Genomic DNA, 15,274 nt, shown 5'->3' with positions numbered 1-15,274 from the left:
AGCATTTTGGTTTGAGGGACCTGGTGTTTCTCAGGGCTTATTCCTGCCTCTGTGTTCAGGGATCACTCCTGGTGTGGCTCCGTGGACTGTATGTAGCGGAGGGGATGGAACACAGGCCAGCTGCATGCAAGGCAATTTTGTAGAACATTTATTTAGGAACTTCTCCTAAAAGAAAACAAAACTCCAGGTTTTATAGATAAATCAGTATTTTCTTATGATGTTTACATTCCTTCTTTTTTTCCATCCCTCCTGCTTTTCTTTATTCTTCTCTGTCTTCAGAAAAGATCAATCATATACTGACCTTTGGATGTGATTTACAAAATTTCTGACTCTAAAGATTTTGCATATATTTGCATGAGTTTGCTTACCAGGCAGGGTTTGGAGTAAGAGATAATTCAAAGCATTGTAGCTCAAGGCTTATATGCTTGAAGCCCCGAGTTCTGTTCCTAGGTTTGCTCCTCTCCAGAATTGCTGGGTTCAGTTTAGAGACTTTTACGCACTCTGCAACCAACACAGCTAGACAAAATGTTTGGTTCAATGTTTTTATGTAGTACAAGGATGCCTGTTACCATCCTCATAAAACGTGCGTAGGGCTGATTGGCAATTTATTTATTTATTTATTTGATTGGCAATTTAGAGCAATATTCTTATCTGTTCCTGTTTGAATTAGCATTAAGCATTTAGTTTTATCCTGGATTTCTTGTATACTGATCAATGCTTAGTTGTATCCTAACAGGATATTTTAAATGTCCATATCTCTGAATTAATATCAGTTGGTGTGTGTGTGTGTTTCTTCTGTTGAACAATCATTATGTTAGAACAATTTTAGCCTTTCCCTCTATAAATAAATGAATCAAATGATGATAACAAATATATAACAAATGCAGGCCTTCATATTTTATGCCATAACTCAAGACGTTTATGAGAAGTTACTATTCTCATAAACAGTTACTGTCTACCCCCCAATCCTGCCTCTGGTTTCTTCTCCAGTTCAGCTTTATGAGGACAGTAACTTGAATGTACAAAACAATAGCATGTTTAAGATGCTTAATGCTGATGTGGGCTGGACCGATAGCATAGCAGGTAGGGCGTTTACCTTGCACACGGCCAACCTGGGTTTGATTCCTCTATCCCTCTCGGAGAGCCAGACAAACTACCAAGAGTATCCCGTCTGCACGGCAGAGCCTGGCAAGCTCCCTGTGGCATATTCGATATGCCAAAACATTAACAAGTCTCACAATGGAGATGTTACTGGTGCCCACTTGAGCAAATAGATGAACAACTGGATGACAGTGCTATAGTGAAATGCTGATGAACCATCAAAGGAAAAGGCGGTTCAGCTGCTAAGAGAGAATTATAAAGGTGGAAAGGATAAATTAATTTTAATTTGCTCAATTTCAGTCATGGATACATTTGAACTTGGTGGTGTTGTTCTTTTTTAATTTTTTAAATTTTTTTATTTTTTTAAATAATTTATTTATTTATTGAATCACTGTGGGAAAAGTTACAAAGCTTTCAGGTTTTGGTCTCAGTCATGCAAATATCAAACACATTTCCCTTTACCAATACTTATTTTTTACCACGAACCCCAATAAAACCCCACCTCCCACCCCTCCCAATTCCTGTGAGGCAGATGAGTTCTAGTTAATACTCTATCTACTTTGACTAGATTCATTGTTTCGATAAAAGATGCACCATTATTATTTAGAGTTTACCCCCCTTCCTCAGACATGCTGAAAAAGCGTTGTGAAATTATTTGCCTTCTACAGCTGGGTTCAAGAATTAAATGTTGTCACGCGGCCGCAATAGTGGCCGCGCGGTTTTGGATTTCTGCTATTTTACTAACTAACCCTGGAAGTATTTCTACTAAAAGTCAGATAGTTAAAAAATTGGTTTCTGTGCTCTGGGGCCGTGGCCGTGCCGGAGAGCCGCTCGTGGGGGGTAACTGGTGACCTCGGTAGGGTGTGAAGGACGGGCCGGAATGCCCCCCTTCCCATGAGGTTTTCGTCGCCCCCCCCAACCCCCGGCTCATACCTGCTGTCCACAAGACTCCCATGCGGCCGCCATTTTTCTTTCCAGAGAGCAGAGGGTGAATGGAGCAGCACCCTTTCCCCTCCGGGCAGGCATGAAGGCGTGGTTTAACACATAGTCCGTGTTCGCTTTTCTGCTCCAAGCTGCTGGTTTTCTGCATTAAGTCCTTGTGCTTCTGGGGCCATGGCCATGCCGGAGAGCCGCTCATGGGGGGCAACTGGTGACCTCAGTAGGGCGTGAAGGATGGGCCTGTTCTTTTATGTTTAATACTGAGATACTGGAGAGATTGATTGCATTTTTACCTGTGTCTATGTGCATGCGTGGTGTGTGTGTGTGTGTGTGTGTGTGTGTGTGTGTGTGTGTGTGTGTGGTTTTGGACCCATATAGCTGTGCTTGGGCTTACTCCTAGTTCTGTGATCAGAGATCACTCCAGACAGTGCTCAGTGGACCATATGTAGTGCTGGGGATTGTCCCAGCTTGGCTGCATGTAAGGTAAGGTAAGGCCTCCTGCAATACCATTGAAATTTCTCATTAGTATAGTACTCCAGCCTGTCTTGTTTAGATCTTCAAGTACTACGTCTGAGTGCTGGAGTATGTTGGCCCTCTGAGGGCTCCATCTAGACAACTGTGGCGTGCAACAGAAGGGGCACAGTTGTCAGCTTTCTCTAGACTTGTGCAAAGGATCACTTCTAAAAATGCTCCCGAGCCAGGAGAGATAATAAAGGGCTGAGTTGCTCGCCATGCATTGCCTGTGGTCCCCCGAATAGCACGAATGATTCCATAGCACAGAGCCAGGAATAAGCTCTGTGTGCCGCTGGATCTTTCTGTTTTTGTTAATTCAACTGTCTCCCTACTGTATAGATGGAAACTTAGAAGTCATAGTAAGCTAAAACATTGACTCCAATTTCAAGAAAGATCTTAAAAAGCCAGATGATTTTGTACTCCACAAATGAGTGCAGTCCTTCTAAGTCTGTCCCTCTCTTTCTGACTCATTTCACTTAGCATGATGCTCTTCATGTCTATCCATTTAAGGATAGTAGATACACGGGACAGATATATTGCTCCATAGCTAGAAGCCTGCCTCATGAGCAAAGGGGAGAAGGCAGCTGGAATAGAGAAGGGATCACTAGGGAAAAGATGGCTGGAGGAATCAGTTGGGATGGGAGATGTGTGCAAGAAAGTAGAAAAAGGAACAAACATGATAACCTCTCAGGGTCTTTATTGCAAACCATAATGCCCAAAAGTGGAGAGAGATTAGGGGCAATCATGTCTGCCATGGAGGCAGAAGGAGGGTGGGAAAGTGGGGGTGGGTATACTGGGGATATTGGTGGTGGGGAATGTGCACAGGTGGAGGCATGGATGTTTGATCATTGTGTGATTGTAACCCAAACATGAAAACTTCTAACTATCTCACGGTGATTCAATACAATTTAAAAAATCCAGATGAATGGAGTCTTGTTTAAGCTTTTTTAACTGTTCATCACTTGTTTCTCCCTTCAGACAAATCTCATGGGAGTCCCTGATTTAGCCTCTTTCCGAAGACCACACGCACACTTTCTTATTTTCAGAGCAATCAGAGTACACAATGACTAAATGGGTTAGTTGATGCTGTGTGTCAAAACTGAGTCGGACATGACAGGGTGTAGAATGAGTCGGATGGTTGTTTCTGCTCCTTCTGAATGCCAGACCCACCTCGTCTCATCATCTCCTTAATGCCAGGCAGCGACATTTATCCAGTGCCCACTTTGCACTGAACATGGTGTGTTGCTGCCTTGACAAAACTTCTCAAGCTGTCGGCTCCTTTGCTGAAAGAATGTCTTCCCTTGTGGTCCTTGGGCCACGAGCCTTCACTGGGAGAAGCTTCACATTCAGTTGGCCCATTGGTATCTGGAGGCCCACAAATAGCTTCGCCACCTTCATTTTGATGCATGTGTGACCAACATACTCAGTCACTGACCTCGATTCAAAACGTTTTGCCACTGGTGACTGAAGGCATTTGGGCCACGTCAATTTGTTCTGCATCCATTTCACGATTGATCCATTAAATGACAGATGCGAGTGGAAAAAATTAAAAAAAAATCACTGCATGTCGAACTTAGAGTGAAGGAAATGACACGGAGAGTGTCCAGCAGGGGCAGAACCTGCCTGTTGCCTTGGTTGTCGCACAGAATGTTCCAGTTTCACTGCCACGGATCACTGATTCCCAAAGTTAGAATGACTCGCCCTTGGGTTCATGTGATTGGGCATGGAGAATTTGGCACCAAATAAGACCAACAAAATACTTGTTTAGTCAGATAGATGCATCTGACCAAAGCAATTAATTAGTCTTGAATTATGGATATTATAGTTAATTTTTCAAAAATGGAACATGATAGATTTGAGTAAAAGCCTATATGTTCTTTTATTTTTGTCATAGAAATTCTTATTTTTTCTTTGGGGGGGGAGCACACCCAGCATGGCTCGGGGGTTACTCCGAGTTTTGAACCCAAGGATCATTTCTGGTGGTGTTGGGTGGAGGGACTCTATATGGGGCCGGGAACTGAACTCAGGCCAGTTACATGCAAGGCAAGCGCATGTACTATCTAATGTACACCCTACATTGAGTACATTGATAGTACTCAATGTACTATCTCTTTGGCCTGTCATAGAGATTCTTAAGTAACATTTGCAGTTTAAGTGAGAGAAAAAAAGTTAAATTCTCTAAGGCCAGAGTGATAGTACAGCAGGTAGGGCTAATGCCTTGCACAACCAGGTTTGATCCCTGGCATCCCTTATGGTTCCTCAAGCATTGCCAGGAGTGATCCTGAGCACAAAGCCAGGTGTTGTCTTCTGGGCATTGCCAGGCATGGCCCCCAAACCACAAACAAAAAAACTACCAACCCCTCCCCCCCACAAAACACCTGGAGGCTGCAGTGATAGCACAGGAGGTAGGTTGTTTGCCTTGTATGCAGTTGACCCGGGTTTGATTCCCAGCATCCCATATGGTCCCCCAAACACTGCCAGGAGTAATTCCTGAGAGCAGAGCCAGGAGTAAACCAGCCTTGACCCCCCAAAGAACCCCAAACAAATCCCAAAAACAAAAAGTGAAATTCTGTCAGAAGCCACCTCAATTTTTCAGAATTTTTTTTATATTTATTTGCTCTTGCCCTTGAAGAGGGAATGAATCAAAGACTTTAAGGGAGAACAAAATGCCTACTAATCTTATGCAGTGAAGTTGCAAACCCTCCCTGTATATTCCTGTAAAGTTGACCTGCAGGGTCAGGTGTGGAGAAAGAGAGAGACTATTTCCAGCTCTCTTGAGACCTGGGAGATATGGAAAACTCTGGCGAGGTGTGATTTCCAAAATGTTTCACATTCTTGCAGTTCTGGCTCACGTTCAGAGAAGTGGGAGCAAGAGCAAATATGTCCCCAGCTCGGAAAGAGTGCTGGGATGCCCAGAGAGCCAGTCCAGTTTCACCACGCTGCTTTCGTGCCCTCTTCTGGGTCTCCTGGGGAAAACCTCTTGGACAGGGCCACCTCCGAGAAGCCCGGGCAAGAGACTCGGTGCTCCTGCCCCTTCCTTCCATGTTTGAGTCAATTCTCCATCCAAGGCATGGTCTATCCCTTAGATTTAGATTATGTTTGACCTGATTCTGTAGTGATCTCAGGTTCTGGTCCTTAGAATCAAAGACTTATCAAGGTGGAAAGGATCCAGAGAGTATTTAGTAGACCCTCTACTATACATAAGAGAAAATGGAAAAACCCTGATTGAAAAAATAAATTACTGTTTACTTGCATCCACTGGGCAAATAAATAAGGGGTAGAATCCTAATTTGGGATCTCTATCTCCTAATTTAGAGATTTAATCTCTCTGCCCCGGGGACTGGAGTCTGGTGCTTCCCATGGAGTCACAGGAGAAATGCTTTTCTCCTGTCCCAGGTTTGAGTTTTATGATGATCCCCTAATCATCGCCTCTTATTCAAAAGGTGAAATTTAGAACTGAAGAGGCTGGTTTTCAGCTGTGACTTTTCACAAGACGACAGCTGAGAAGCTGGCCTGGATCCTTAGTCCTTAATTGCTCTTCTCCTAGGATGGATTTGAAACGTAGCGACACAAATGAAATAATATAGCACTAGTGCCTGGGAACTGAAGGAGATACTGCAATTATGTCATATCGTGGGGGGTTTAAGTTTCACTTTCTAAATCACACACCAAGTTCAAGTCTCTTGCACTCAGTGTTGCCAAACTTGCAAATATTTGCTTGCTGAGTAATTTGCCCTTAATGACTTGGAAGCATTTTTGGAGAACAGTGGTAAGATTGTTCTGCTCTGGCAGAAAGCATTTTCCTTTTCAGATGTCTACAGTGATCCCGGCAGTCTGCAGACACATTATTAAGGCATGGGTGCCACGCACTATCTGCTGACCTTCCTCCCACTGGACTAAATGTCAGGTGTATAGATGGTCACAGTACCTAGGATTACAAGAGCAACTCCAGAGATCCTTCATAGCTCCCCAAGAGGTCCCAGAAATAAATAAGTATGTACAGTATCTCGAAGAGCCTGGCAAGCTACCAATAGTATTCAGTATGCCAAACACAGTAACAAGAAGTCTCACAATAGAGACGTTACTGGGCCTGCTCGAGCAAATCGATGAACAACGGGAGGACAGTGTTTGTTTTTCTGTGTTTGTACAGTATATATAAACATACATATATATAATGTAATGTGTATCTATGAATATCACACTAATAAATGTTTGAAATCCAAAGTAATGGCCTTCTTCTGCCTACCCATCTCACCCATGTTTTGGAACACACCAAGTCATTGATTAGAATGATCAAATAGAGGAAACTGTTGGTTCACATCCTGTTTAAACAGCTCTTAGGTCTTCTCTGCTCAGCCTTTAAGTCATACAGTGAGAAATAGGACAGCTGGGTAGTGGCAGGAATCTTGTCCGCGTGTGACCAAGCTCATTCTGACTGGGTCACTCAACCTAAGAGCTGGATCTGGAAACCCCTGTGGGGTCTGTTTGGGGTGGCCCTAATGATGGGAGTTGGATGTTCCAGTGGATGTTCCAGTCAGCAAACAGAGTCTTTTAGGGAAAGAAGGGAAAGGTGTCCAGGATGGAGGAAAGAGCCAAGAGGCTCATTTTTAGTCATTTAGAAACAGTCGTTTCTATCGTGCAGAGGGTAAGGTGGTTGCCTTGCATGTGACCAACCCAGATTTGATCTCGGCATCCCATGTGGTCCCTCAAGCACTGCCAGGAGTAATTTCTGAGTGCAGAGTCAGGAGTAACCCTTGAACATCAAGGGATATTCTCCCTCCTCCCTGACACATACACAAGAAACAGAATCTCCTAAGAGTTGCCAGCATCGTCCCTTTGGGTTGCTGCTGCTGTTTATTTTTGCTTCACAGTCTCTATATGCCTTATGAATTTTTCCCCCTCTTTGAGGGAAAATTCACGCCATTAAGTTTTTTTCTTCAGAGACTGAACAGGTGTTTGTCGTAGATCTTACGTGGAAGTGAGATGGAAGATTAGTCACGGAGAAGATGACTAGATCTGTTCCTGTTGGTCGTGAGTCGAAAGAGAACATTTAAGTCCCTGCAGTTTAGTTCATGTTACAAATAATGTACTCTCTTGGATGCCTTTTATTTCTTGACCAATGTTTTCACACCAGCATGTGTTTTCCCCATCTGTGAGAGAGACACACGTCATCTTGTGTGCAGAATGCAGGAACTTATGCATTTTTGGAAAAAAAAAAAGAACAGGTTATGTACGTACATAGGCATTACTAAGACTTTCAGGCAAAAGACACTTTAAGATGAGCTTGGCTAAAAGAGAGGCAGAGAGGCGCAGAGGATAGAATGTATGTAATGTCTTAATGATGAAGTAGAAGGATGCCAGGAAGAGCATCCACCCCACCTCACCCCCAAACATGACAAAATTATGCAGCTAGCACCTTGAGACATCTTTCCCTCATAGGTAGTGGTGAAATAGGTTTGTTTTTGTTTTTTATTTGTAGAAGTTCAGGGTTTCTGGTCTTAGCACTAGGATGAAGAGAGGAGGCTATAAAAAAGGTTTGGAATTTGTTTCCGGTTTGAAGTGTGTGATTCTTGACTGTTGAATTGTCCTGCTTTAAAAGCAACTGATTCCAATAGCAGGGCGCACCTTTTTTACTGGTAAGATCTTAGTTTTTATTCTGAGTCACAGTGCTTGTAAGATATTCAGGTAGCACTGTTGTGAAGAGTCTTTGAAGATTTTAAGATTCCTGGACTGGAGCCCCAGGGGTTAAGGCACTTACCCTGCATGTAGCCTATCCTGGTTTGATCCGTAGTACTGCATATGGTACCCTGAGTACTGTCAGGTGTGATCCCTGAATACCGAGTCACGAGTAAGCCTTGAGCCCTCCTGGGTGTGGCCCAATCCCTACCACCATTTCCCCATCCTCTCAACGAAGAAAAACAAATATTGTAAGATTCTAAGAACCTTAGGAAGAAGATGGGAATATGAGAAGCACTTCATTTTAGGGTTACCCGTAAGTGAGTTGGTAAACATGAGTGAGTCCATTGGTAAACAGGACACTTTCCTGTCCCTAGTCCCTGGCACAGCATTCAAGTACACTGAACATGTGGGACTCTGTCCAGAGCTCAGTGTCCAGCACGTGCTTCCAGTTCATGAGGCTGAATGTTATTTCCCAGCACCAAAAACAAACAAACAAAATAGTTGAGCGGGGCCGGAGCGATAGCACAGCAGGTAGGGTGTTTGCCTTGCATGCGGCCAACCAGGTTCGACTCCCAGCATCCCCTATAGTCCCCTGAGCACCACCAGGAGTAATTCCTGAGTGCAGAGCCAGGAGAACCCCTGTGCATTTTCAGGTGTGACCCAAAAAGAAAAAAAATAGTTGAAACATTTAATGAAAAATTACCATTATGTAGTGTACCAGAGGCATACTACAGAAGGTGAGGCGTTTGCTTTGCATGCAGTCAGCCCTGTTTCTGTCCCTGGCACCACATGTGGTTACCCCAAGCCTTGACAGGTGTCATTTCCCTGTCCCCCTCCCCCCTCCCTACCATACACACACAATAACCATGTAATGATGAATCATTAGTTTACATGGAAATAATTCAGACAAACTAGGGTAAGATTTACTTGGTAGATCTCAATCAGCCATGCAATCCAGGTATCATTGGTATTGAAACCTCTTGTGAATGCTTTCACCCAAACCCTTCCCGTAGAAAGGGGGAGATTTTGTGCCACTTCAACACCAAGAGGGAAGTTAAGCCTCCCCCACTACTTGAATTACATCACTGGTTCAGTAAGTTCATTTTAGAAAAATTGTTTTAGAAGATGCTTTCATCCCCTAGCTGACCCGTACAAATAATTTTATCAAATAATTTTGTTTACTACTGATTATTGCCTCTCAGAAATTGGGGTGGAGGGTTCCTTTATTTTGAATATTTATTTTGATATATATAGTCTAGACTCACCAACTTCAGGAGAAAGAATTGTTCCAGGTGGAATTGGAAAAAAATTGGCCCTGGGGTTCTGATGGAAGAAAATTAAAAATTTTTTTCTCTTTTTTAAGGTATTATGCTTATAATAGTTTTGAAACTTATGTTCTTAGTTATCTTTCTTTACTCCCAGCAACCCTACTCAGGTGGAAAGTTTTTAAAATGTCCTTCTAGATTTGAGTTTGTGGGGTTTGGGGCAGTAGTATGGAGTGATACACTGTTTCAGGTATGGTGTTTACATTAAAAGAAAATGGCAATATTTTTTTTAAATAGTTGGAAAGGTGAGGCTTATCAGATGGAATATGGGTAAATTTCAAATGTTTTATACATCTAGTTTTCCCCAGATGATGATTGCTTTCAATTCTGTGCATCTCTTTAAAAAAATTATCATTTAACTATATAACATGTAGGTATGGAATGGTATAAACTCTAGGTCTGGGCCCTTCCATTGAGTAGATTAAAACCTATTTAGAAGAGCTCATATATATACCCACGTCGTAGCAAATGAAGAAGGGTAGGATTAATATTCAAATATTTATGCATTAAAGAGTTGAGAAGATTCTAGAGAGGAAAATGAAATTTCATCCATAATTGTCTGCTACAAAGCCTTGTTTGTTATAATTGGCTTCATATATCAACTGTATTTGCTTTGCTCGTTCAGTAAGAACCAGTTCCTTTCATAGATAGCATGTATAGTGTTGAAAGCCTTTTTTTTTTTTTAAATCTTTCTGGAGAAACATTTTCAAAAGCACTAAAAATTAAAAATATATATGCTCGAATCCCCCTCTTTGCTCTTCCACAGCACGCTCATTAATAAATGGAAAAACTGGGCATAATTTATAAAATGCAAAACATCCAACCCAGGGTCAGATGAGCTGTGGTGATCGATGAGTTTCCATCGAATTCCCAATTCCGAAAGGGTGACTAATTTTTTTTTTTCTCCCATAAATCATCATGGGGAAGAGCGTGTTTGTAAGCACAGCAGATGCCTCTTGGTTGCAGTAATGGCCAAGTTAGTTTTCCCCTGCCAGTTGGTAAAACGAGGCGCGGACCAGAGAGAACGTTCCTCGCGTGCAGAGAGAAAAGATCAGAGGCACTGGTGTCCAGTGCAAAAATTCTCTTGTGCAGGGACATTTTGCCCAGCAGGAACTTAAGTTTGTGTGCAAAGCGGGCTGTTCACATGGTGAAAAACAAAACACCGCCCCCTCCCATGCGCTCCCCCCGCCTCGCCCCCCTCGCCCCATTGACATGCATAGCTGGCCTGGTAGGTGTAAAAATAGACCAGCGGTGCCTGAATTGGACGTGGTCACTCAATGCGGCCTGCAGTTGCTGGGGTTTTAAGTTCTCTCTGACACTGGCCAGCCAGCAGATGGGGAGCCCCCGTGAGGCGCGGGCAGGGGAACGACGGGGGTCGCCTGGGCTCAAGCAAGGACACGCCCCCCGGCTGCAGGCGTTCTAGAGCCAAGATGGGCAATGCCGCTCTCTGCCCATCTTGCCACGCGGATAAGAGCGTCCGAGCCCAAGGACACTTGCAGGAACTGGACAGAACCCCAGACTACTATGGCTGTCACAGTGAGGAGGCCCCTGAACCTGGCGGGCAGGTGAGTTCCAGACCCCAGCTAGGGCCAGGGTGGGCTGATGGTCCTGGGAATGAGCGTGGGCTTCTGAGCTTCCTGGAAGGAAGTGGATGGATTAAAATTCCATCTGCCCCAAACCATCTGATGCCTCAGACCCCGTGGCACACTACTATGTGTTCTTGGAGCCACGTGCTTGTTCCTTCACTTGGCTCTTGCTGCCGTGATCCTTTGGGAATAGGCAGAAGCCGCCCATCTCTTGGTTTTGAAACTTGGTCCAATGGTTAGAGCGTGGCTTGTGTGTGTGCATAGTGACAGCAGAGGCTTGTGTACACGGTGGCGGCTGAGTCCCTTCTCTGTCCCCATCTTCCCTATCCACTGGGTCACAGAGTTTGGAAGCAGGCATCCCAACTTCAGTTTTCTTTACAGGCGTCTTACTTGTAAGACCCAAGTTCTTCTATGAAAAGACCCCTTTATTTATTTATTATTATTATTATTTTACTATTGTTCCAAGTATAATGCTGTTTTGTGAAAAGACAAGTTGAGCAATCAAAGATTTTTTTGACGTTTTTTTTTTCATAATTTATAGGCATGGTATGTGACTGTACATGGTGACAAAGGCTTATTGTGTGTGTGTGTGTGTATGGTATGTGTGTGTGTGCCTGTGTATTTTGTTTAGGTGGGGAGGGGCAGAAATTCTCTTTCTGAACTCATCTGACGTTCACAGTTGCTAGGGGGCATGAAGTTGATCTTGGGTCTCAGATCTGGGAATTGGCGTCCAGGGATTGCCCGTTGGTGAGTGCAAGTAGGTGCAGGAGGCATGCAGGGTTCTGTGTCTGGGTGAGTGGGACTGTGCATTGTGACTCTCAGGAGGGACAATTATAGCCTGTAGGTCGAGGAGTCTGAGAGGGTGGCACCTCCATTCCTCACCAACTTGAATTTGACTCAGACCTGGACGAAAGCTGTCCCTTTGGAGCCCCGAAGTTCTCACAGGCCTCAAGGGACGAACAAACAGAAATCCAGGATTCATCCATAGAAACAACAACCAGGGCCATGGCTGCAGCAAATAGCAGCAGGAAGGGGACTTGTCAGCCAGCAAAGTCGTGCCAGAGAGGACAGTGCTTCCAGAAAGAACGAGAAGTCACCAAGGACAGGAGAATAAACTGAAAGGTGACGAGGGCATGTGCCCGGGGGAAGGGAGCGTATAGGCCGGGTCCGTCCCCCAGCGGGCACCTTGCTCCTTTACAGCTCTAACTTCCATCCCCCACACCCACCAATGGAGCCACTGGGATTTCTGAACCGAGAAACATTTTTATAATGCGTCTGTGTTTAAGTTCGTTAAAAAAAAAATCATATTCTCTTACATGCTGGTGTAGTTGCAGGACACAAAATATATTGTCTACAGAGAACCCATTCAGTAGTTTTTGTGAATGTTTTTTACTAATGTAGAGTTTGACCCCATCATTAAGATGTTATTTTATTCCTCAGTGTTTGCTGGGGCAGTGTATGCCTTTCTTATATCTTCTTCTTCACATTTCCCCCTCCCCCCCCAAAGGGGGCTTATCCAGTAGAGCTCAGGGCTTACTTTGGGCAGTGCTTGGGGACCATATGCAGTGCTAGGGATGGAACTGTGTGGAGACACTTATTTATTTTTTTTATTTAAAAAATCATTTAAGACTGTGCCTGGAAAGAAAGTTGAAGTGTTTTGATTTGGTTTTGTCTACTTCCTTGCTTTGTCTTCTTGTATTCTGCATGTGAGTGAGGCTGCCTGTTATTTGTACCTCTCCTTCTGACTTATTCCATAATTCATACTTACTAGCATGACCCTCTCTGGTACAACTCATGTTCTTGCCAATGACACAATCACAACTTTACTTATGGTTGAGGAGTAGCCTGGGGTGTGTATGTACCACATCATCTTTAGCCACTCATTCGCCAAAGGGCATTAGGTTGTTTTTGTGTCTTGGTTATTGTAATTAGTGCTGCGGTGAACACAGGAGTGCAAAAGGTTCGTGAAAAAGTAGTTTTTTGAGATTCTTTGGCTAAATACCTGGGAGTGGAATTGCTGGATCATGTAGTAGATCTGTCTTTAGTGTCTTGAGAACCTTCCATACTGTTTTCTGTAGAGGCTGAACCCATTTACATACTCATCTGCAGTGTTCAGTGGCTTCCTTTTCCCCGCAATGCCACTAATACTTGCTTCAGATCCATCTGATATAGGTTGTTCTTGTAAGTAGGCATTGACAGCATCGGGGTTCTGACTTACATTTACAATGATGCTGGTATGTGATGGTAAGCGTTTTCCTTTTGTCTGGCCTTGGATGATCACTCTGGTGGCTATCTGTGTGTCTTCTCCAGAGTAGTGTTTGCACCACTCTTCTGCTCCTTTTGGGGGCTGTTCTTTTGTAGTGAACTGTGTAGATTCTAAAGATGATGTTGAAGATGATGATGAGGCCACAGTATGCAGTAGGAGGGAGATGAGCTTCAAACAGAGGAGGATGAGGGAGCAAGCACCTCACTGAGGGGTGTGCTGGAAGGACAGACAGACAGCACGGGTGAAACACAGCACAGCTGAGAAGAGGACAGGTGGCAAAGAGGGCTGAGAGGCTGCCAGAATGGGTTTTGATTGGTTCCTGATGGGATGGCATGATTGGTTATTTGCTAACAGGATTGGTGACTGATGTTCTGGGTCTTGGTTAAAATAGTTTGTATTCCATCAATGTTTTACTGAATGTGTCAGGAAAATGGGGGAGTCTGTGCCAGCTTGGAAGACTCCCTCCTCCCTTGGTCTGTCTCTGTTTTTGGTGAGAGTTGGGTTGTGTGTGCAGCCAGAAAGGAAGATGGGAGGCAATTGAAGAGGCCCCATAAAGACGTTCCTCTGGGGTTACACTGTCAGCTGTGGAGGCAAGTACTGAGGTCCCAGGTGTCTTTGTGGTGTCACTGAAGAGGTCTTGGATGATCACTCTGGACAAGAACGGAGTATTGAAAGTAGGTAAAGGGATATACCCGATAACCTCTCAGCATCTGTATTGTAAACCATAATGCCTGAAACGATAGCGAGATCAAGAGGGAGGGAGAGGGAGAGAGAGAGAAGACAAGTGACTGTCATGGAGGACAACCTGGCATTGGGGGTGATTTGGTAGGTTGGGAGGAAATCAGGGACACTGCTGCCGGGAAATGTTCACTGGTGTAGGGATGGGTGTTGGAACACTGTATGACTGGAACCCATTCATGAACAGATTTGTAATGCTCTATCTCATGGTGATTCAATAAAATAAAATATTAGTATTATTTAAAAACAAGATTAAGAAGGGCCAGGGAGGAGTACAGCAGCTCACCCAACCAGGTTCTGTCCCCAGAACCACACAGACCCCCAAGTGTTTGCAGCTCAGGGGTTCTGAGCACTGGCCGGTGGTCTGGGTGATACTGGGCACCATAGCCTCCGGCTCCTCTGCTGACTCGCCAGAATCACTGGTGGGCTCCCAGGCTTTCTGCATGCCCCCCCCCACCCCCCCGGTCAAGAAGGAGAAGGGGTTTTGCTTTAAGCAATAGGACACAAGCTGTACAACAGATGGCGGGGTGCTTGTGTGTGTGAAAGAGACAGTTTCTTCCATACCAAGCACATCCATATTCTCAAAGAGCTAAACTTTTTGTCAGTTTTTCATATTAAGAGGATAAAAAAAGAAACTTGGAAGGCTCTAAGGAGAGCATCTGGGGGTGGTGGCTCTGTCATTATCCATGCTGGGACATTTCCTGCATGGAGCTTGTCTTGCTACTGGTCCTGGGAAGGGCCGGGAGTCTGGACAACGAAGCATTGCAGGAATAGGAGAGCTTGGAGCCTTCTGCCTCCCGGGAAACTCACTACCTAGCTCTGAGACCAGGCTGCCCCTGGCGTGCCCGTTCCCTGCTCGAGGGAGTGAGGGTGGCGTTATGGGACAGCTTTCCTGTGACCTGAGGGTCTGATGGGGCGAAAGAGAGGCCTAGACAGGCCGCGGTGTGTGAGAGGGCAGCGGGCATGGTTAGTGGAAGAGTTGGCATCAGTGACAGAACAAGCTACTGGCAACCTGAAATGCTGAACTTCCCCTGCCCCAGTTAGGGAGACTTGTCCCAAGCCCACCCACAGGATCCTCCCATCCCCGGATCCCACAAATGGGCAGACAGAGCAGCCGTGCCTGCACT

At 44.7% G+C, this 15,274-nt stretch overlaps 1 protein-coding gene across 23 annotated transcripts in view; it reads left to right on the top strand.

Annotated features, from left to right (window-relative positions):
• Positions 1-15,274, top strand: part of ANK2 (ankyrin 2) — a 494,244-nt gene that overhangs the window by 260,035 nt on the left and 218,935 nt on the right. For 2 of the 23 annotated variants that reach the window (XM_056116828.1, XM_056116827.1), the window contains exon 1: positions 10,962-11,122. The exons of the other annotated variants lie outside the window; for them this stretch is intronic. In XM_056116828.1, the coding sequence (XP_055972803.1) occupies positions 10,988-11,122 (135 nt within the window). In that variant the 5' untranslated portion in view covers positions 10,962-10,987. Of the gene's footprint in view, positions 1-10,961; positions 11,123-15,274 lie in introns of those variants that run through there. 23 annotated transcript variants of the gene reach the window in all.

Source organism: Sorex fumeus, unplaced genomic scaffold (assembly GCF_029834395.1).
Source record: "Sorex fumeus unplaced genomic scaffold, SorFum_2.1 ptg000033l, whole genome shotgun sequence".
NCBI lineage: Eukaryota > Metazoa > Chordata > Mammalia > Eulipotyphla > Soricidae > Sorex > Sorex fumeus.
This window is presented reverse-complemented; position numbering and strand designations above follow the sequence as displayed.